Raw genomic sequence first — 24,975 nt, forward strand, 5'->3', positions numbered from 1 at the left:
TAATTACCTGATCGACACTCCATATATGCCCGGGATAAGTTAAAAGCGTGCAAGTCTCTTGATGCGTACAACTTTGTTCTGTGCGGTCATGTCCAAGACATACAGTTTCATGATTACCAAGTTCAAGACTTCGTAGTGCTGAAGACGGAGGTTCTGCCCAGCCAAAGACAGTGTAAGAAGACGGAATTGTACAAGGCGTGGGTTATCTATCGTCAACAAGACAAACAACTGTATTCTTACATCGAACTGCACCTGTATGGCTGGGTATGTAACCAAAAATCACTATCTTAAAATGTAATTATTTTTATTCAGTGTCATTTATTTTTAGCAATTTATTTAAACTAAAGTTAACTGCTTATTTGCTGAAATCATACAACTGTTTTTATATGTATAGCCTAAAGCACAATTTAAACTAATGTGTTTCATACATTATAACATTTTGTGCAGGTTAGGGTCATGCTGCAGCCATGCAGCTGCACTCATGTTTAAAGTTGAGCTATGGGTCAGGATAGGAAAGACTGAGAAGTGTTGTACTTCAGGGACAAATATGTGGATCCAGCCATCTAAGAGAGAGGTGAAACCAGCCAGACTGAGTGAGATCAGCTTCAGAAAGGCTAAGAGGACAGACACCCAGCTGCAGCCAGTCAGAGTAAACCATAGAAAGATCAATGTAAAAGACAATCTAAATGTAGACAAGATCAGGTCATGTAGCAAGCAGGTATTGATTATATTTTTATAACCTGTCTTTTATTGACTTTAGTTGCAATAATGTACAAATAAAGCTTCTGAGGGTGTATTAACATGGGCTATTCCAAGGCGTAAACACAAAATGTGTTTTTGCATCAACTTTCAAGGCTTTGCTTACTTCCATTGTTGCAGAATACCTTGAAGTTGTTAATTTGTTACTTTAACCCTGACAATTGTATATCTCTGAAAATTGCTTTATTTCTAAATTTTGCTGATCCAAACTCTGTCTTTATCTTCTTTGATTATTCTGATGCAATAGAAGTAAATGAAGCCTTGAAAGTTGATGCAAAAACACATTTCTACAGGTGTCCCAATGTGCCAACACCCTGGAACAGCCTGTGTTAATAAGTAAATGTTCTTTTTAAATTTGCCAGTTTGCTGTACCATTCACTGGACTTAAACTACTTATATTTCAATAAAACTACAAGATGGAGATGTTCTAAAACTTGATTGGTAGTGTAATTTAATGTAAAAACATAAGTTATAATCAGTGCCATGTAACTAATGACTAACCAGATTTGTGTAATTTGTATTAAAATTCATTTAGTCTAACATTTATTTTGTGTATTCAGAACTGACAGATGAAGACATTGCAGAACTGAAAGTACTAGCACCTAACGCAGCTGTGCTCATAGCATGGATCACAGTGACACCGATTCCACATCAGAATCTGACATGGAGACCGGAGACCTGCCAAAGCCCCTGGTAGCTCTGTATGATGCCGATCTGAGATGCCTCTGCCAAAATGAACTACATGAGAGGAGTGAAGAGACCTTTGAAAGACTGGGGAAGGAGTTAACTAATGAGCAGTGTGTAAACCTTGAGCTGACCACTAAAAAGCAGGCCCACTCTCAGGCCTGGCACACACACAGAACTGGAAGGATAACAAGCACAACCCTACATCGTGTATGCACTGTAGTAACTGAGAATGCTAAAACAAACCTTGTAAAACAGGTAATGCACTACAACAAACAACAGTTTGACCATGTCCCAGCAGTACTTTGGGGAAAAGATATGGAGGACACAGCCAGAAGACAATACACAGAAATAATGAAAGCACAACATCAAAACTTTGACGTGGAGCTCTGCGGTCTTTTTGTGCGGCCAGACGAACCACATCTTGGGGCATCGCCGGATGGAATAGCAAACTGTACCTGCTGTGGGAAAGCAACTGTAGAAATTAAGTGCCCCTACAAATACCGTGATGGTCTGACAGGGAGTAGTGAGGACACACAGTTCTGCTTAGACAAAGCACTACAACTAAAGAAGAATCATGAGTACTACCATCAAGTTCAGCTTCACATGTTTGTAAGCAACACCCAGTACTGTGACTTTGTGGTTTGGACAAAGCAAGATATTACCATCAACCGCATCAGCAGAGATGACGAAATGCTGCAAGCAGTCCTGCCTAAAGCTGAAGTGTTCTTCAAACAGAGCATTTTGCCTGAGCTGTTAACACGCAGCATGGATCCACTGATGCAAGCACCTACACCTGCAGTGCAGTCTGCTCACGCTGTCAAAGGCCAGACTTTGGGATGATGATTGACTGTGCAAAGTGCAAGAACCATTTCCACTACACATGTGCCAGAGTAAGACGAAAGGTTGTGAACTGGTATTGTGAACAATGCAAAAAAAAGAAGTCAGAATAAAATGTATTTTGAAGCAAATTATTTAATACAGTTGTATTTACATAAAATTCATTGCACTTTCAAGTGTTTTAATTACAATAAAACGTTACATAAATTAATCTAATTCAAGCTATCTTCTTGGAACTACACATTTGCAAAGGTTTGTTAATGCTCCACACACAATCACTATATCATCTAAGAGGTCAACCTGTGTGATTGGAATAACAGTTGTCAGAATTTTTAAATTTCTCCACCTATTACTCTTTCGATGTGTATTCTCACATTAGACAAAGGCCTCGACGTGTCCACTTCTTGAGCAGAGAGCTGCTTTCTACCTTTGGTAAAGTGAGGGATCCTAAGGGTGGCACCACGTGTAGCAAGCTCATCTCTGATGGTAAAACCACGATCTGCTAGTATCTCATCATTATGCTCTAGCAGGTCATAAAATCCAGATTCAGCTGTAATTTGTTTATCTGAAATGCGCCCACCCCAACCTGCCGACAGAAATGTAATGGCTCCTGCAGGTGACATGCCAACCAAATACTTAACAGTGTTGTGGCTTTTATAAGTAGAGTACGTCTGGGCTCTGGAGGTTAAATTTGTGGGTCTGTCAATCAAAATTTCTGTACAGTCAATAATGCACCTGCAACGTTTATATTTAGTTTTAAAACATTTTGGCATATTCTTTAATATTGCATGCTTGCTTGGCCGCTTGATGAGAAGCTTTAAAGTTGCAGACATAACAGGGAGCCAACTTCTCAAAGTTTTAGAGATGTCACATTCTGTGACATTAAATCTGAAAGCAATATCCTTGTTGCTGAGCCCTAATCTTAGTTTCATTAGGATGGCTAGTAGATGATCCTCCAAGTTCATAGAGCCACGCACAACCTCTACACTGTCTTTTAGCTTGCGAATTAACCACTCAAAAATGACACTGGTCAAACCTGTGAAAAACAGAACATGCACTGCTTTGCTCTTGATAGAGCTAAAGGAAAATTGTAAGTGTTGCCTTTAATTCCTCATCCGACATGGGAAGTCGTGGCCTAATGGTTAGAGAGTTGGACTCGTTATCCAAAGGTTGCGGGTTCGAGTCTCGGGCAGGGTTTTGTAGGTGGGGGGAGTGAATGTCCAGCGCTCTCTCTACCCTCAATACCACGACTGAGGTGCCCTTGAGCAAGGCACCGAACCCCCAACTGCTGTGAGTGCAAACAGTCAGTCCAAACAGTTGTAGTTGCTTGAATATCATAGAGGTTATCAGATACCCAAATAAAATCAAATGCAAATTACATAGCAAAGCCTCGTGAGTCTGTGTGACGTAGGGTGATAATTGGCCTATAGGTGTATTTAGCAGGAGCATTCAATGAAATTGAATGAACAAATATAAAAATAAAACACTACATAGATTGATTCCTAAAGCAACTGTATTAAAGTTTTTCAGTCAAGAATAGTGAGTGATTTTTCTCTTTGTGTTTTGTTTTGTTAACATTAAATGAATAGTTTCCCCAAAAGTAAATATCTGTCTGTCAATTCTTTCATAATGTTTTATTTTTATACCATCATTTACTCAAAAGTTGTTTTGAACCTGAATGAGTTTCTTTCTTCTGCTGATCATAAATGCTATTAGGTCCACAGTGACTTCCATAGGATTTTTTCCTATACTGTCAAAGTCAATGTGGACCAGCAACTGTTTGGTTACCCTCATTCTTCAAAATATCTTATTTTGGGTTCTGCACAAGAAATTAATAGAGGTTTGGGACAACATGTGAGTGAGTAAATAATGACAGAAATTAAATTTTAGGGAGAACTGTCCCTTTAATGACAGTCGACAGCATGTTTAGTGTCCTGTCCCTTTAAGAGCTGCACGCATCTAATATACAGGCACGCATCTGTTTCTCTCTTAACTATTTACTTTTATTTTAGAGATAACCAACTGAGTCTGTATGTAAACCTTGTGTGTTTTGACAGTATTAGCGCAAAAGATAAGTTAGTTGAGTAATCAGGCGCTGTTAGACAGGCTTTTTAGTGCGCGTGCTTCAGGTGTATGCGCTCAGTAAAAGCGCACGTCAGACCAGCGCGTGAATTAAACATTTAACCAGCAAGGCTTGTGTGCAAATAATGTACTCATGTTCAGAGATCTCGGGTTCGTGTCGTGAGTGAAAAAAAACATAATACTGTCTAAAATAACAGGTGCTCACTCCTGCTTGTGGGGCTTGTGCTGTGCTGTTCAAACTATAATCTAATACACCTGCACTGAAGAAGATTTGCTTGCTCAGAGGTTTGTCTTTCACAGCTCATTAGTCTTAACTTTAAAATTACAGATCAACACACAAGACGCTTTTCAAACATGACACTTCTCTTAGGAACTTCCACAAAGATATCAGATTTTTTTTTTTGCAAGACTGTCAGCGGTTCCTCCAGCAGCCCAATAAAACTGAGAGGTTTTGAGGAACACTATATATATATATATATATATATATATTCATATTTATTCATATAAATTCATATTAAATCTGAGTGCACCTTTCTCCAACTCTACAGGAGAAAACATGTTTGTTTGTTTTTTTGTTCTCAGAAGAAAGACCTTAAAAGGAAAAATCTTAATTTGTTCTTTATTTCATCTCATTGCTGTCTAGTACAAATGCACTATATTTTTTTCCTAAGAGCATCTGTCGTTTTCAGGTAAACCATAAGATCTCGCAGGTGTGTTTGATTAGAGTTGGAACTGAACACAGGAAGGTAGATCTTCAAGAGCAGACCTTAGCATCCTAAATCAAGCATTTGAGTAACGTATGGAGTAACAGTGCGGAGACATCTGAAAAAAAAAAGAAAATCCAGCGAGCTGCAAGACATCGTGAAGATCTCCAGTATCCTTCCGTTATGATCTTCACTCCAAATGTATTTTTTGGTGACATCCTCAAAGTTTATCACCCAAATTGTTCACAGTGCACCTAACGAGAAGTGTTTACCACTTCAGTGGAAGCTTTTCTTTAAGCCCTCCAGCTGTGGCGGACAGATGAAAGGCTGATGTGTGAGCGGCGAAAGTCACTTCGGCTAAAACGGTTGATTTCCCAAGAATAAAACTACACATGAGAAAACAACACTGAGACGTCATGATGCATCAGGAGCCGCACTTTATCACAGGTCACGGCTCACTGGAGAGAACGACAGGGCCCCAATCCTCACTCTTGTCGGATTTCTTTTTTGTTTCATTCATTCCACTAAATTGTTACCTGTGGTGAGCATGAGTAAACAATCTACAATCTTTTTTTTTTTTTACATTTTCACATGCAAAGCCCATTGACATTATACTAGGGTGTTGCTAGGGTATTGTTATATGGTTACTAGGATATTAAGAGTTTTTTTGCACAGTTTTGTAGGTGGTTGCTGACTGGTCAAGTTTGTGACATTCTGGTCTCTATACATGGCTCTCAACTTAAATGTAACCAATAATACTTGTGCTTTCCTTAAACAGTTCACCCAAAAATTATTTTTATTTTTTTGCTGAAAAAGTACTCACCTTTAGGCCATCCAAGATGTAGATGAGTTTGTTTTTTCTTCAGATTTGGAGAAATTTAGCATTACATCAGTTGCTCACCAATGGATCCTCTACAGTGAATGGGTGCCATCAGAATGAGAGTCCAAACAGCTGATAAAAACATCACAATAATCCACTCAATTAATCAATTAATGTTTTAAGAAGTGGAAAGCTGTGTGTTTGGAAGAAACAAATCTATCATTAGGGTGTTTTGGACTGTTTTAGCTTGTAAACGGTGCTTGATCTGAGCATATTTCTCTCCTCATTCAGACGAGACAACTTTTTTTTTGACTGGATAAAGCAATATTATGGATAAAGGACTCATATTTTAGTGGGAAGTAATGGTTTGAAGTTGATAGATTTGTTTCTTAGAAACATGCAGCATTTTATAGTCATAATTTGATGGACTGGAGTGGTGTGGATTATTTATGGATTATTGTGATGTTTTATCAGCTGTTTGGACTCTCATTCTGACGGCACCCATTCACTGCAGAGAGCAAGTGAGTTGGTGAGCAAGTGATGTGATGCTTAATTGCTCCAAATCTGTTCCATTGAAGAAACTAATTTATCTTGGATGGCCAGCAAATTTTCATTTTTGGATGAACTATTTCTCTAACAAATTGAACATAAAAGTGGGTCAGTCCAATTTAAGAAGTCTCAATGGGTTATAGAGGAGGGGTAGGAACGAGAGGAGAAAGACTGTGTGAACTAGTGATGGATGAGAAAAATTCACATGCTTCTGTTTTTTTCTTCATTCCTGGCAGTCCATCAAAGATTGAGACTGTATATAGCTAAATTACTAATTACCTCAGTAGAAAGTGGATGGCCAAAAGGCCAGTCCAGTTCCTCGCATGGGATTACAGAGGATTTAACCTATAAGAAGGATTACTCATGTCCTTCCACTTTTATCTGTCCTCTCCTCATGAAGTTTACATTTCAGAGTTCTCACAGTTGTTATATCAGCTGCTGTATGAATCAGAGTTTGTGCATTCATATAGATGAACCACAGAACGTCTGGCTCCGCTGATCAGTTTTGATCATCATACTGCACCTGTGATGGTCAGGAAGTCCCTGTGGTCACTGTCACAGCTGATATGGAGCAACAAAGAGAGATGGAACTATTAATTCAGCATGGACAGAATAGACAGAAGATTGGAGTCAGTAAGATTTTTTTTAAATATATTAATATTTTTATTCTGCATAAATGCATAGAATTTATCAAAAGTGACAGTAAAGAGATTTATAATGTTCCAAATGATATCTATTTCAAATAAATGCTGTTCTTTTGAACTTTCTATTCATTAAAGAATCCCGAAAAAAAACTTTTCACAAAAATACTTGCCAGTTTTTTAATAATAATAATATATTCATATATTGAGGGGCAGTCGTGGCCTAATGGATAGAGAGTTGGACTTGTAACCCGAAGGTTGTGGGTTCGAGTCTTGGATCCAGCAGGGATTGTAGGTGGGGGAGTGATTAACCAACACTCTCTCCACCTTCAATACCACGACTGAGGTGAGACCCTTGAGCAAGGCACCGAACCCCCAACTGCTCCCCGGACGCCGCAGCATTGGATGTTCACTACTGTGTGTACACTTGGATGGGTTAAATGCAGAGCACAAATTCCGAGTATGGGTCATTTTACAAAATTACTGTTTTCATTGTTTTCAGTCAATAATAATTTAAATTGGATTTATTCCTTACACAAAGCTGTATGACTTAAGACTTTTAATATAGTGTATTTAGACTATGCTACTTTTATTGTGCAGTCAGAACGTTTATATAGTGTGAATAACAATAATACTACAATATCCAGTAGTTCTATCTCAACATAGCAAATAATTCTCAGGGATTTGTCACGCTGCCAGTATCTCAGTGGAAGAAATGCATCCCTGCTGAGGAAATCAGAGTGGATTTGCTTATTTTAGCACAACACAGCTGACACTTGCCCTCTGTTTGTTTGGACTTCGGTTGCTATCATAAACATGCCAGATAATGGCTGGGAAAAGGTGACAGTACATCCATGGTGACATGACATTGGCTGATTATATTCTAAATAAATCGGCATGTATGTCAATAAACTGATCCCTTAGATGCAAACACGCATAGAAGTGTGGGGCAATAGAATAAAAAACATGTTCAAACAGCTAGTTAGCTCATAAATCACCCACATGCCCTTCATAAACACATTATCAGATGTGCAGATCAAGCAATAAGATCTTTCTCACGCTTTAAATTACCAAAGCTAGCACGGTGTGATGATGTATGTTTTTCCATTTGTTTTTTGAGAAGGTCTCAGAATTGCTGAAGAGGATATAAGTAATCCAAGATGTTAAACCTTCCTACACACACACATACAGTGGTGTGAAAAAGTGTTGGCCCCCTTCCTGATTTTTAATTTTTTTGCATGTTTGTCACACTTTAATGTTTCAGATCATCAAACAAATTTAAATATTAATCAAAGATAACAAGTCCCTGTGTGAAAAAGTGCTTGCCCCCTAAACCTAATAACTGGTTGGGCCGCCCTTAGCAGCAACAACTGCAATCAAGCGTTTGCGATAACTTGCAATGAGTCTGTTACAACGCTGTGGAGGAATTTTGGCCCACTCATCTTGGCAGAATTGTTGTAATTCAGCCACATTGGAGGGTTTGAGCATGAACTGCCTTTTTAAGGTCATGCCACAGCATCTCAATAGGCTTCAGGTCAGGACTTTGACTAGGCCACTCCAAAGTCTTCATTTTGTTTTTCTTCAGCCATTCAGAGGTGGATTTGCTGGTGTGTTTTAGATCATTATCCTGCTGCAGAACCCAAGTTCGCTTCAGCTTGAGGTCACGAAACGATGGCCAGACATTGTCCTTCAGGATTTTTTGGTAGACAGCTGAATTCATGGTTTCATTTATCACAGCAAGTCGTCCAGGTCCTGAAGCAGCAAAACAGCCCCAGACCATCACACTACCACCACCATATTTTACTGTTGGTATGATGTTCTTTTTCTGAAATGCTGTGTTACTTTTATGCCAGATGTAATGGGACACACACCTTCCAAAATGTTCAACTTTTGTCTCGTCAGTCCACAGAGTATTTTCCCAAAAGTCTTGGGGATCATCAAGATGTTTTCTGGCAAAACTGAGACTAGCCTTTATGTTCTTTTTGCTCAGCAGCGGTTTTCGTCTTGGAGCTCTTCCATGCAGGCCATTTTTGCCCAGTCTCTTTCTTATGGTGGAGTCATGAACACTGACCTTAACTGAGGCAAGTGAGGCCTGCAGTTCTTTAGATGTTGTTGTGGGGTCTTTTGTGACCACTTGGATGAGTCATCGCTGCGCTCTTGGGGTAATTTTGGTCGGCCGGCCACTCCTGGGCCGACTGCTGTCCAAACACTTTTTCACACAGGGCCATGTGGGTTTGGTTTTTGTTTTCCCTTCATAAGAAAACCCCTTCATTTAAAAACTGCAATGTTTTATTTACTTGTGTTATCTTTTATTAATATTGAAATTTTTGGGATGATCTGAAACATTAAAGTGTGACAAACATCCAAAAAAATAAAAAATCAGGAAGGGGACCAACATTTTTCACACCACTGTATATATACATGCAAGAATTTGGCTAAGAGCTTTTAAACTTGCACACTATCTCAGCAGATCTGAATTAGGAGGACACACTCTGTATGATCAGGCTTTCTGTTCTCAGAGGTCAAAGGTCACTGTTGAAACCATCTGCTTGTTTTCCACTCAGTCCTTTGACAATAATGGCCTAGAAGACAGATGAACGCTAACTCTGTAACCCTAAAGATGTTGTATTCTACAGCTCATGTGACAGATTTACTCTGGTTAACACAGACTAGTTGATTTTAGGCTGGCCTGTTGAAGCTGAAAGGTTGAGAAAAGATTCTGTGTTTTAGGATTTGGGTTTTATATAGTTACATTCACCATATGACACTAATGACATTTTAGTAATTGAGTAATGATGGAGGAGGAGAGGTCGCAGGTCACTGTGGCACATGTGGCTGAATTCTGTTGTGTGGCACTGATGACCTCTTGACCTCAAACTTTCAGTAAGACAGCAGTTAAAAGTGCTGATCAATAAACTCAAGTCTCAGGTTAACTTGAGACTGACCTGTATTAGAATAAGGACATTTTAATGTTGCATGTCTCTACAGAGAACTAAAGTGTGCAAAGTTTTGACGGAAGTGACACTGAAGCAGGTCATGATGTAATTTCCTTCACTTTCTATCCATTTCCCTTTCAGATCTTTGGGGAGGAACAAGTCCGCATGACATCAGAGGGATCCGACTGTCGCTGTAAGTGCATCATGCGGCCTTTGACTCGGGATGCATGCGCTCGCTTGCGGACAGGAAGCGTGCGCGTGGAGGATTTTTACACGGTGGAGACGGTGAGTTCCGGTGCTGACTGTAAATGTTCCTGCACGGCTCCACCCTCCTCTCTTAACCCCTGCGAGAACGAATGGAAGATGGAAAAACTCAAGAAACAGGCGCCAGAACTGCTCAAGGTAGGCCATGTTCACTTTTTACTTAAAAAAAAAAGCTTATTAAAATGTACCAAAGTTCTTGCATGATAACCATAGTTTAGGTTTTTTCATGCCCTGCTGGCAAATAGTTTGTTCTCATTTTAAGAATAAACATCAGTCATTTGAAAATGGTATAAGCAAGAAATCGAATATATATATATATATATATATATATATATATATTAGATGTGTTCTCTAAAAAACATGTTTTTATCTTAATCAATTTTGCTGAGTAAAGGATATTTTCACATGTGTATGTTTCAATATTTTACTGAACAATAAGACAAAAATACTGATTAAGCAAAATATTTTTGCTGTATGTAACTGCAGAACTTTATAATTATATTTTAAAATGGAAAAAATAACATTTAAAAAGCAAAAAAAAAAAAACATTTAAAAACTATTACTACACATAAAAGGCACAGTTGTAATAAAAATAAATATGATGATTTTGCATATATTTACTTACACAAAAAATTATAGTTACTAGTAAAACCTTAGTAAATTCTTTGTATTGATGGCCTAAAATTTGCTTTTTTTTTTTTTTCTAAAACGTATGCAATATAATTTAGGACATTCATCTTTAGGACATTAAATGTTACTGCATCTTCAGCACATCCAGAGAACATTTAAAAGTAACATTCCCAAAATAATAAAATGGAATGTTCCCTTAATGTTCACATAACCAAGAAAAAAAAAAAACTGGATGTTTTGTACATTTAGCAAAGTTTTCATAACTTAATGTGAACTTTAGCAAAAATCACTATGCACTTTCAAAGCACCCAGCTAACATTATTAAAACATTCTTAGAATATATTTTTATTACCTGGGTAATGTGTTTGGACATTACTGATATGCTACTGATGCACAACTGTGACATGCAGGAAAGGAAGTGCTCTTTTTGAGGTTAACAGCACACTTATTCACTAGAGAATGTTGGACGGCAGAATTCATGTATGCGGCACACGTGTTCACAAGTGTGTTTTTATAGCACCTGTCCTCTTTCCTCTGTACCATTCCTGTCTGGTTCACTCTTTCCGTCTTTTTTTCTTCTTTGTCCATCTGTCTGAGCATTCCAGTCCATATCTCCACATTACACACACACACAGAGCCATATGACAATCCCGCCAGATTTGCTTCTGCTAAAGGCCTCAAAATCATTCAGCAACCTTTAGGCAGTATTTAAACACAATGGTTTTAATATTTCCACCTCAAACATTTGCTGATCTTGTGCTGTTTAGCTCCAAACATATGGCTCTGTTTTGACCTCGCTGCAGTTTCTTCATATCTGTTGAATTCACATGAAGCCGTAAATAACCATGACACTCAATCTGTTACACGACTCTCAGCAGCATGCGTCAACAATAAGAATATGAGGAAATTGCTCTCCTGTTTATCATTTTCTTGTTGAAAAAAACAGTTGAAATCCAAACTAGGTTTTTTTTTTTTTCTGGTCTACACTCTTAAAAATAAAACCCAGCTAACAGAGAACATTCTCAGAACTTTGGCTATAAAGTGCCAAGGTTCTCTCAAAGTCATAAACCAATGTTCTTCCAGTAACGATGATAGAATGTTTGTTGAAAGTTATGCTAACAAAAAGTTATTTATACATCATTAATGGAACCTTTTCATTATCAGAACCGAAAAGTTTCCTTGGATGTTAAAGGTTCTTCACGGAACCATCAATGCTAATAAAGAACCTTTATTTTTAAGAGTGTAGCTGGTGGACCAGCATTTTTCTGGTAAATGTGGTTGACCAAAGTAGGAATAGGCTATAATAATCACTATTGTCAATCATTGACAAGACAAATTGCGAACATTATTGCCGATTCATGAAACCCACGCTGTTTTGTTAACTTCCAAAAATAATTTTCCATGTTTAACAGTCTCTATCTGTGTGTGCAGCTGCAGTCCATGGTGGACCTTCTGGAAGGAACTCTCTTCAGTATGGACCTTCTTAAAGTTCACTCATACATTAATAAGGTGGTGTCTCAAATGAACAACCTAGAGGAGGTGAGTGTGATCGTACTGGCCAAGTGCGTGTGAACATACACATGTGAACATTAATGACCCAGGGCTGGATTTAACTGGACTCAGGACATTCTGAGCTACCCCACAATGCTCTGGCTGAAGTTATTATCCGTTATACCGCTCCACTTTGGCTTGAGGGATGGGAAAATAATGTGCGTGTAAGAAAGAGCTGGACAGAGAGAGGAAATGTCCAAAGCACAAAACCACAGTCATGTAATAGTCACACTTATGCAGGGGCGGACTGGCCATCTGGCAGACCGGGCATTTTCCCGCTGGGCCGACGTACTTTTTGGGCCGGGCCTATACATCTTCTCATACCATATTTGTCTGATCGGCCCATAAAACTCTTAGCAGCCTATAGTTTTTTCTGCCTAAATAGTTGACGGCGCTGTGGTCTTTGCGGCTGTTTAATGTATTTGTCAAAAAAAAGTCGGTTTAGGATTTTTTCCCCCCAGACAGACCGGCCCATGAGACATTTAATCAGCAGCCCATTGGTTATTTTCTTAATTGACATTGGGCTGACCCAATCACATCTATAAACAACTCCCCTTTTGGGCTCTCTCTCTCTCTCTCTCTCACACACACACACACACAGAGTGTATAATACAGTAATAATACTTTGTTACAATAATAATAATACTTATTATTTTGATCGTATGTAGTGGGCCGGTCTGGGCCAAAATGCCAGGGCCGATTTTTTGTCCCAGTCCAGCCCAGCCCTGCACTTATGCACTCTGTTTTTATTCCCAATTAAATTTAGCTCCTGATCGGGTAAAGCTGGGCTAGAAATCTGCACCGCAAAATATTTACTGCATGTACAATGTGGGTCATTATCAAATACCTTAGTTGTATAGTTTGAGACCACTAGTGAAAATGCTTCTGTTTTGCATTTCTGGGATTAGTAAGATTATTTTGTTTTTGAAAGAAATGAATACTTTAAAGAATACATTAAATAGACCAAAAGTCAAAGTAAATGTTTTTGAGCAGCAAATCAGCATATAAGAATGATCTCTGAAGGATTGTGTGACACTGAAGCCTGGAGTAATGAGGCGGAAAATTCAGCTTTGCATCACAGGAATAAATTACGTTTTAGGATATATTACAATAGAAAATTGTTTCTTTAAATTGCATTAATATTTCCCAATATTACTGTTTTTACTGTATTTTTGATCAAATAAATGCAGCATTGGTGAGCATATAGAGATAAAAAAAAAAAAACATTAAAACCCTCAATGTCCCCAATCTTTTGAATGATAGTGTATTACATTGTATTATCAGCATAAAAAAATTGAGTAAAAAGTTGAATTGAAAGATGACCATTTAAGTTTTATAAAGGTGCATTTACTTATACAAATATATTTAGATGCGGGTGCTTTTATTTATATAAATATATTTAGGGCAGTTGTGTGATTTAAAGCTGTGTATCTCACCCAGATGATAAAGATGAACCTCTCTCGAGAGAATGATTTTGTGAGAGACAGTGTTGCGACTCTTACCAACCAGCTACGGCAGTACGAGAACCATTCTGACATCATGATGAGCATAAAGAAAGAGCTGTCCAATCTGGGCCTTCAGCTGCTGCAGAAAGACTCTACCGCCTCGGGCCCTAAAAGCAAAGCTCAGGTAAGGGTCGTGAACTTTCATCTCTGACTGTAGCCATTTGAGTAGATTATGTTAAAAAGATAAAAATTGAAGTTGTAGTTAATTTGCTATGCAGGAAATCAAAGTTGAGCTCATTGCAGAATGTGCTCTGGTGGTATATAGAAAATATGCATACTGTGTGCATTTGTAATATGAGACGCTTATATAATTGGCAGCAGCTATTTACACTAAGTGCAAATAGCTATAGATTCTATTTACTCTGTTAAAATAGCAGGATTTTCTGCTGTTTATTCTACTTATTGCAAATAGTGGCAATTATCTGCACCTGAGTAATTGTAGTGCATTATAAGACAGTATGCAATAATAATGTATTGAGTGTAAAATATAATGTTAATCCCTACACCTCCCTGATACTTTATATTCAACTTTTTATTTCCTTTTATTGAAAATTATTTTTTTTTTTATTTCGATGTGATATGAGATTTGAAAAGGGAGAAAAAAAGTTCAGCAAAAGGCAGATTTGAACCCAGGTCGATCGTGTCAAAAAGACTATGCTACACAATTTAATATCTACGCCACCGAAGCTGATGTTTGATAGGCATATTTTGTAGTGTTGAGTACACCAATCACACGTTGGTGGGCGGAGTTAGTGTAAATACCCTCTACCAACAAGGTGGGCTATTTGCACTTAGTGAAAATGAACACTCCGTATATGATTATATACAGTATATGTAAGTGTTCATGGAGGATGAGATCTCTAGCATCTGTTGAGCTAGAGATGTGTTATGTTTGTAGGACACACTGGGGACAAATATTAAAGATGCTTCAAAGTTTCCAGCAAAGAAAGCAGAAAAAGGGAAACCTCCACCAATGCCAGTGAAGGAAAAGCCGGCCAAGCCAAAGAAAGAGACTGCAAAACCAAACAAACCCGGTAAACCAGAGCAAACAGAACTTCCCAGTAAAACCAAACCATCACAGAACCAGCCAGGACTCATCCGGGGAATCACATACTACAAAGCCACCAAAAGTGATGAGACAGGCAACCAAAAAGGTAAGTCACAGCCAATTATTTTCTATATATACAAACCGATCCCCAAAGGATTTGGCATTTATTAAATACATTATAATTATTTGCGGTACTAGCAGATTTAGTCAGATTGTGGGGACAGATGTTCACCAGTTTTGCCCACAAAAGTTTAGATAGGTCACACACCCAGAAACACACATTCTTATAAAGACAAACTTGTTTCCTTTGTGTTCCCCATAGAAGCACAGCTGCTTGTATCCACGCCAGTCCAGACACACACTTAATTCGATATTAGCACAGACACACTCTCATAACCCAAAACACATGTGCACACATTCATATCCACACAGCCAATAAACTAATAGACAATAAACTAACAGACAGTAAACCACTTCATCTGTTGAAAATGCAAAAGTTTTCTGGTAGTATGACAAGGATCTGGTCTGACATACAATTATTAATATGGGGACTCGTGCACACACACACACACACACACACACACACACACACAAACCTGCCCATTTCTAATCAGATGTGAGTATGCGGTTCAGAGCAGAATACATTGTGAAATGTATCATATGGAAGCTTATTTCCACCCCAGAATAACTTTTCTCTCACAATTCAGATATTCTTTTCTTGCAATCCTTAGTTTATATCTCACAATTCATATTTTGTTTTTATTTTTATATAAACTTTAAAGAAGTGTAAAACATAAACCTGCAATTCTGAGAAGAAAAATCTGAATTATGAGATAAAAAGCCATAATTATGTTTTAGTTTTCTTTATTATTATTCTGTGGTGGAAATAAAAGAAAAACAGAATTGTGAAATGAAAAGTTAGAATTCAGAGAACATTTTTTGAAAATTATGAGATGTAAAGGGAAAAAAGTCTGTATTGCAAGATATAAAATCACAATTACGAATTTATAACTTACAGTTGCAAGATATAAACTCATAATTCTCAGAAAAATGTCAGAATTGTAAGATATTACCTCGGAATTGTGAGAAGAAAATGGTTACATTTTTATTCCAAGATGGAAATAAGCTTTCATAGTATCATAATACCCACAAACACAGAGACACTTTTTCACACGTAAATCTGCCAGATGAGCTGATGAAAAATGAAATTACACATTACACACAGATATACACTTTGCTATTTAATGCCCTTGACGTATGTTGATTTTATAAAAACAAATTATAAATATTACCAGTGCTAATTCTAACCCTAAAATAAAACAATTTTAAAAAATCCTTTACTTATTAACCTGATCACCAAAACAACTGCATCTACTGTTTCAAATTAAGTTATTTTGATTCAGTTTTCCAATCGAGGAAGACCTTGAATGTCCTCAAAGGGAGGTTTCGTTGGATTTCTCTCTCTTTTGGGATATTTTTGGCCCTAAACTATAGCCAAGTACACACACACACACTGAAGTCTCACATAATGAACATCTCACAGTGAAACTGAATCTCTGGATCTTGGGACTTGATGATCCAGCACTCACATTAACAGGATACTAGTGTAGGATGCCTAACAGAGAACCAGTGACTTTAGAGTCTGAAATGACAGCCAACATGCACTAATGAATTAGCTTCAGTTTCTGATGCATTCATGACATTCATATCGGCTGCAGGGTTTCTACAAAACCCAGCCAAATGTCTCCAATTCAACAGTGTTTCCATTCATTTTGGGCAGGCGGCCTCACTTCCTGTTTAAGTCCTAGATGGGTTCCTCTTGCCTGACGGGCTTCATGCTTACCGCCAATTGTGATTGTGGCAGCACTGATTTTTTTCTTTGAATTATACAATAATGGTTCTAAAAGCAGCCCAATCAATGGCGTCTATAGTGACATGTAATGCGGTCTGATCTAATCTTGTGTTATCCATAGGCGTAACCTAATCTCTGCTTCCCAAATTGGGTCCTGACTATTTCAGTGCATGTTAGATACAATCACAAGAAATTTGATTAAAGCATAAATTACTGTAAACGAACGGCCCTTAGAATAGTCCGTACACTAGCACTTTGGAAACGTCTTACGTTGCAGTTTTGGTTTGCAGATAAAAACCCAAAATAAGGTTTTAAAAATCTTGAGATGTTGTAAGTAATGTGCCACTGTGCCAATCTTCAAATCTGTAGGTTTTATTCTGCAAACCATTTAAAGTTGGATGTTGGATATTTAACAATATAAAAAGATATTCAAGATTAGGGGGATAAGATGTAAAATTAAGAACAGTGGTTAGAGTCCTAGAGACGCAGTGTAAAGTCACCTTTGATTTGCTGGTGTACGATAAGCAAAAGAGGGTCACTTACAGTTTTAATGCACTTCTCTGCAAATGTTTGCTAAAAATGGTTTAATTGTCATGTGATTTAGTCAAGTGATAATGCATTTTATTTGCATGATGTTGACAATCAGAGCACAGCTTTTGTGTTGTAGAAACAGACCCACAGTGGTTTCCATGCAGTTCTACAATTTGAAAAGCATCTATTGCAGCTTGTCAGACTAAAACAATAAAAAACATGTGAAATTATGATATGATATTTTTGTTTAAAATTAGCTTTAAAACACACACACACACAAAACAAACTTTTATTTATTTATTTTTGATATCACTACTATAGTGACTATTTGCAGACTGAGATGCAAATAACTACAACTTAGTATAAATAGCACATTATTTGCACTTAGTGTAACTGTAAATAGTAGGGATGCACCGATACCACTTTTTCCAGTACTCGCCTGATACCGATACTTTTATTTTTGGTACTTGCCGATAGCGAGTACCGACACCGATATTTTCACACAGGCTGTTAGTTTCACTTTCGCCAGAAAGTCGTGTAGGCTATGCTTAAGGTTGAAAATAAATGATGGTTTATAGTGAATGCACTATAAATTGTCCTATATTTACGATTTAGTTTTAAGCCAAATGATGCATGTACTAAGTGAGCGAACATCAATAAAGATCACACAACAGAAGTGCGCGCGCTCTCTCTCTCTCTCTCTCTCCCTCCCTCCCTACTGTTAAGTAACTTGTGCATTGTTTTACTTACTTGTTTTTGACATATCCGACCGAACTACAAACTATCCAGTGATGTCTGTGAGAAAGGGATATTCACTCGGCAAGCTCGCACATTCGCACATTGCGCCTCCGTGTGCTCAATCCACTCAGCGTGCTTTGCTTAGCCCATCAGCTTGTGCACATCAGCTATACAGGCATTAATACTGAATGTTTAACATTAAATTCATTGCATACATATACTTCATAGACATCCTTAATCTCTAATAACTCCATTCTGCTGTCTGTTGTTCTGTTGTCGGTATTTCTTTGTCTGAATATGGCACTTATCACATACTGTGTGGTATCGGCGTTTGGTATCGGGGCATTGTAACGAGTACGAGTACAGGAGCTCAGTATCGGGCCCGATACCGATACCACTAGTAAATAGTATTTGTTGCTATTTTTACTTTTTATGTCTGGTTCTCAAATCCTTGGTAAAAGGTAAAATGGTATTTCAAACTTTTTTTCAACGTGAAAGACTAGTAATTGATACCCAAAAAACTAACAACCGAAACACCATATCACAGACTTTTTGCAAATTCTCTGTGGAAGATTTTGAGTTTTAAATTTGATAAATTCTGATTTGTTTTATGTTTTAGTCTTTAATAAGCTACAATAAAGGTGCTCTGTTTATTTACTGGACTCTTTGCTGTTTTTCAAAGTGTTGGGTTTGGGTGAATTGCATGGAAACCAATGATGAGTCAATCTGACCCCAACAGAACTGATGTTACCAAATTTGTACATCCTTTCCAAAACACATCTATGTGTTGAAATTTTGCATGCACGTTCATGAGCTTAAATGAGAAAAAGTAAAAAAAAAATTCAAGGAAAGGAAAACAAAACAAGAACAGTTATTTTAATCAGTGTCTTAAGCAATTTAAAAATCCAACGTGGGTTAAACTGATCGCATATTTCCAAGTTATAAATCCTGTCTTTCCAAACTGAATGTACTGTAACGCAGCATTAGTCAGAGTAGATGCCATTTTTTATTTGACTTATTTGACGAATGTCAACAAGTGTGTAAGGAACAATCTTCCTTTTTTAATCATTATGATTTTTTAATATTTAATGTTCTTTGGCACTTTTTCTGAACATTAGAGTATTTTGTTTGTAGCAGTGCCAATGTCATGGTTTCGAGTCCAAGGGAATGCATAAAATTTTCTAAATGGATCTCTATCTGTATTTAGATCTTAGGCCACTTTTAATTTTCATAACCTATGCTTTATATCCACTGAATGTTTATTGTCAGCTAAAATAGTGAATTGTTTTAGTGTTTCGTCAGTTAAAACAAACTGTACCTCAGAAGCCTTGTCTTTGTTCACGTCAAATTGAATATGACATCTCCTCAGACTAAGGTCTTTTTAACTTTGTTAGCGTGTCTTGGCTATTGGGCTGGATTTGTTTGACTGGTTCAAGATAATGTATAACAGAGCTGTGATGGAAATTCAGTATGATCTGTCCTGACAGGAATGCAAAGCCAAAACAAAAGCCGGCGGACCAAGCCTAAGTCAAGTAAATATGTTCTAATAAACCTAAATTATTTTTACTATTAAATGCTATTTATTTTCGTTGTCCCACCCTGTGTTCTAATGTACAGTAATCGAATCATGTCTCGTAAATATTGCTTTCCCACAATCCCGTGCCACCCCAGCAGGTGCACTACCACAGTAAATTTGACAAACCCTGGTGAGATCGAGCGTGTTATATGCTAAACATGAGAAACCAGGTGTGTTCATACTTTTGGAGAGCAGTTTGGCAAAATACTCACTCGAACGTCAACTTATAACTACTTTGTTTTTAGATGCAAGTCATCTTGTCCTGGAAGTGTTGAGTAATTGGTGTAGAAATGGATTTAAATCTCAAACTTTGATATGTCAACAAGTTTTATTGGCATTACAACGTTTCCAGAGACGTTATGTACCCACACAGAGCAGGTGTAGGAAATAAATAGGTCTGTGCTTGGCTCTTGTCTATTATTTCAAAATGTGTCAAGTCATATGTAATACCTGTCAAAAGTTTGGAATAATTAAGATTTTTTTGTAAGAAGACTCTTATGCTGACCAAGGCTGCATTTATTTGATCAAAAAATAATACAGTAACAATAATATTCTAAAATAGTTTTAACAATTTAAAAGAACTGTTTTCATTTGAGTATATTTTAGAATGTAATTTACTTTTGTGATGCAATACTGAATTTTCAGTATCATTACTCCAGTCTTCAGTGTCACATGATTCTTCAGAAATCATTCTAATATGCAAATTTCTACTCAACAAACATTTCTTATTATTATCAGTGTTGAACATGTTTGCTGCTCAGTTTCTGTTTTCAATGTTTAATTTAAGTGTGAAATGTGAGTTGATTTTAATCTCTGTTTTAATGCTTCAGGTGAAGAGAGACCTGATGAAACGGATACGTTGCTTGAGGTAGAGGAAGAGGAAAGAACCGTATTTCCTGACACCTTAGCAACAGAGACAACCCCGGCAACTGTACCCACGACAATAACAACAACAACCACTCTTCCCCCAACAACAACCCAGAGGACGAAAACACCTAGCAGAGCAATATACAGAGAGGAGCGACCGGCTCCAACCATTGCACTAGTGCTGGACAATACCAGTAACAACTCATACATTGCAGGTATGGTAGATTTCAACACAATCTTATAATTCGTAAATACCAAAAAAAACTGTCTAAAAATTCATATGGAATCAACACCTTCTAAAATACCTGTAGTTATGTTTTCCTGTGAGATCGGATTGTATATTTACAATGAAAGACGTTTAATAGAAAAGTAGCTCAACAAAAATTATTGTAAACTAAAACCAAGATATAAGATACCAAAAATATTGGTTTTGAAAACAATGTAAACTGAAACGAAACAATTCAAAATAAATGTAACTACAACTAAACTTTGAATAAAAATGAGCAAAGAATATGTATATTTTTGGCAGTTAAAGAATACAGCTGTGAAGGGACGCTGGCCTCCGTCGATCTGCCGGTCAAGCAGCACAGTTACGGTAGGAATGAGGGCGCATGGATGAAGGATCCCGCCACCAAGGACTCCAAAATCTATGTCACCAACTATTACTACGGCAACAACCTTGTGGAGTTCCGGAACTTGGACAACTTTAAACAGGGTGTGTAAGATAATTCATACTTAATGCTGTTTATTTATTGAATGCAGCTATCTAGAGACAATATGATAGACATTTTAGGAAATACCTTTTGTGTGACTCAAATCAATTCACAGAGGACACTGCGTGTTTTGAATTAAAAGGTCTTCATATTGTTATTTGGAAACAATGATAGGGATTTTCTTTGGATATTAAAGTTTGGATTTCTGAATAACTGTAAATGTGAATGGTGTCAATGTCTGAGCCAGTTTGTTTTTGTGTCTGGGTGTGTGCTCCTCAGTGAATGTGTGTGTGTGTTGGGGCAGAGCTGACTGCTACCAACCACGTCCATAGGTCGCGGATAATGGACAACCCTTCAGATATGAAGGTAAGCTATGAAATAAGATGGGGGCTCCATGCGGTGGTTCCCTGTCGAATAAGTAGCCATGGACCAACAGCGGAGGTCTATCAGGTATGGAGGGACTAGATGAGTGGCATCACTAGATCCGCTGCAAAAACTCCATTCATGCCAATGATACTCCTCGACATGGCGAGTGCAGTCTGCCATTAACTAAGACTGCTGCCCCCACTGCTCTGTGTCTTCCATGAGCACTTCGTCTCTTCAAGACAAGGCCACGTTGGGGACATGCGAGAGGCAGGTTCAACAGACTGAGACCTGGCCGCCCCCTGCAACTCCACCGTCCATCTGCTTGTCTAGAGTTCATCTCCTGCCACTGCAAACTGGATTCTGGAGTGAAGCTGTGTAGATAGGGTCAAAGTAGGCACCAGCAACATGCTCTGATCTGGGGTAATTGGGAAATATGGATTAGGCAACATGAACAGGAACGGCCTGCGACTCCTCTCCCTCTGCTCTGAGCACAAACTGGTCATAACCAATACAACTTTCCAAATGAAAAACAAATACAAAGCATCATGGATGCACCCCAGATCCAAACACTGGCACCTATTGGACTACATTATAACCCGGCAACAAGATCTACATGAAATCTCCATCACCCGAGCAATGCGTGGTGAGCAATGCTGGACAGATCATCAGCTGATCAGATCCAAGATAAATCTAACGATCCGACCTCAACACACTAGGCACCAACCCTCAAGACGGCTCAACTTCCGAGCCCTAAAATCCCCTGACATCACTGCATCGTACCGTTGCTGCTTGGCTGATAACTTTTCTTCTGCTCTCATTCATCCCCTACACAATACAGTGGAAAGCGCATGGGCTAATCTTAGCTCAGCTATACAACAAGCTGCTACTGACACAATTGGATTCACTTCCAAACGTCGCCAGAACTGGTTTGACAACAGCTCCCCTGAAATACTCAACCTTCTGGAGGAGAAGCGTAAAGCCCTCACTGCCCATTTCTCCAATCCACATGCTCCCTCTCTGCGCTCGCACTGGAGTAATATCCGTGCTGAGGTGCAACGACAGCTTTGCATAATGGAGAATGACTGGTGGCTTAGGAAAGCCCATGAAATCCAAGGCTATGCAGACACCAACAATTCACAAGCTTTCTGCGATGCAATAAAATCACTATATGGACCCCAAAAACACAGAATCACCCCTATCAGATCTGCAGACGGTACAATACTGCACAAGGACAAACAAGGAATACTTGATCGTTGGGCTGAATATTTTAACACCTTCCTCAATCAAAATAACCCAACTGACTCCACTGTCCTGCAGCGCCTCCCAAAGCTCCCATCTGCGTATGAGCTTGATGACCCACCCAGGTTCTCAGAAGTCCTCGCAGCAGCACGTAGCCTCAAGGACAATAAGTCTGCTGGTCCTGATGGAATCCCTGCAGAGGCTCTAAAGAATGGTGGGTACCTGCTCACCAAAAACCTCCACCAACTCATCCAGATAATATGGGCACAAAAAACTGTTCCACAAGACTGGAAAGACTCAAACATTGTTACCATTTATAAGAAAAAGGGTGACAAGTCCATCTGTGGAAACAGTTGTGGCATATCCCTGCTCTCTGTGGCAGGGAAAGTATTAGCGAGGGTCATGCTGGTCCGTCTAACTGAGAACAATCACAGAAAGGATCCTTCCTGAATCACAGTGCGGCTTCAGGAAGGATCGGTCCACCTCCGACATGATCTTTGTCCTGCACCAATTGCAGGAGAAGGCCAGAGAACAGAACAAAGACCTGTTCATTGCCTTCATCGACCTGGCAAGGGCTTTTGACACCATTGACCGCCAAGTCCTTTGTAAGTAAGTAAGTAAGTAAAGTTTATTTATATAGCACATTTATTTCAGCAGAGCTGACCAAAGTGCTGAACAAAGTCAAAGATAAACATAAAATAAAACAGATGATACAGTAAAACAATACAACATACATAAATCAAATTAAAATGCCTGGGAATAAAGATATGTTTTCAACTTCATTTTAAAAGTTGTAATAGAAGGTGCAAGGCGAATGTCCAGTGGCAGTTGATTCCAAAGACGAGGGGCAGCAATCGAAAAAGCTCTATCACCCTTTGTTTTTAAACGTGAACGCGGGACAACTAAAAGAGCCCTGACAGAAGATCTTAGAGATCTGGAGGATGAATGTAGAGTAAGATGATCTGTGAGATAAGATGGGGCTTGACCATTAAGTGCTTTAAAAACAAACAATAAAATTTTAAACTGAATTCTAAAATGAACAGGAAGCCAGTGAAGAGAGGCTAAAATTGGTGTAATGTGATCAGTTTTCTTAGTCTTAGTCAACAGCCTTGCAGCAGCATTCTGTACCATCTGTAAACGTGCGATGGATGACTGAGGAAGACCCAAATATAATGAATTACAATAATCGAGACGGGAGGTAATAAAAGCATGAATGACTTTGGGTCATTCTGGAGAAGTTTGGGGTGCCACCAAGGTTTCTGGACATCCTTCAACAGTTTCACGTTGGCATGCAGGCTCGCGTGAATGTGGGTGCATCTCAATCCCCCTCCTTTCCTGTGCAGGTAGGAGTGAAACAGGGGTGTGTTCTGGCTCCGGTGATCTTCAACCTTTTCCTGGCAGCAGTCACCCTCCTTTCCCGCAACTACCTTAGCCCCGACGAGGGTGTCTGTCTACAGTATTGTCTGGATGGGAATCTCTTTAACCTCCGCCGCCTGCAAGCCATCACCAAGACCACCATCATCACAATTCATGAACTGCAATACGCTGATGACTGTGCCCTCCTAGCCCACAGCCCTACTGCAATGCAGCATACACTGGATGTTGTATGCACAGTCTACCAAGCTTGTAGCCTACAAGTTAACATCCAAAAGACAGAGATCATTGCACAGACCACGATCCCCACACCCCCTGAATTCTACATCCATGGCACACCAGTAAAGGTTGTTCAGCACTTCTGCTACCTTGGAAGCATCCTAAGTCCCACCTGCCTCATAGAAAATGAGATCCAGGCACACATAAATCTTGCCTCCTCTGCCTTCGGTAGACTTCGATCTCAAGCCTTTGTTAATAAATATCGCCGTACCTTCACCAAAGCAGCCGTCTACCAGGCAGTCTGCATTTCCATTCTGCTACCCGCCTACCCCAGCAGGTTCTCTATGGGCAGATATACGCAGCTAGCAGCTAACAGGAGACCTGGGGGTCAGAAGTGTCGCTATAAGGACTATCTTAAGGGGATCCTGAAAAGCATCAACCCGGGAGTGCTGGAAACAACAGCCGCCAACCGGCAGGCATGGAGTTC

The 24,975-nt window shown here is 38.7% G+C and overlaps 1 protein-coding gene across 2 annotated transcripts in view; it reads left to right on the top strand.

Moving 5' to 3' along the window:
• LOC306862013 (olfactomedin-like protein 2A) overlaps positions 1–24,975 on the top strand; it is a 28,353-nt gene that overhangs the window by 902 nt on the left and 2,476 nt on the right. The window contains exons 2-7 of one of the 2 annotated variants that reach the window (XM_079404591.1): positions 10,157–10,417; positions 12,341–12,448; positions 13,901–14,089; positions 14,864–15,119; positions 20,547–20,792; positions 21,107–21,292. In XM_079404591.1, the coding sequence (XP_079260717.1) occupies positions 10,157–10,417; positions 12,341–12,448; positions 13,901–14,089; positions 14,864–15,119; positions 20,547–20,792; positions 21,107–21,292 (1,246 nt within the window). Of the gene's footprint in view, positions 1–10,156; positions 10,418–12,340; positions 12,449–13,900; positions 14,090–14,863; positions 15,120–20,540; positions 20,793–21,106; positions 21,293–24,975 lie in introns of both variants that reach the window. The other variant, XM_079404590.1, reaches the window with a different exon arrangement.

This window comes from Barbus barbus (genome assembly GCF_936440315.1).
Source record: "Barbus barbus genome assembly, chromosome: 43".
NCBI lineage: Eukaryota > Metazoa > Chordata > Actinopteri > Cypriniformes > Cyprinidae > Barbus > Barbus barbus.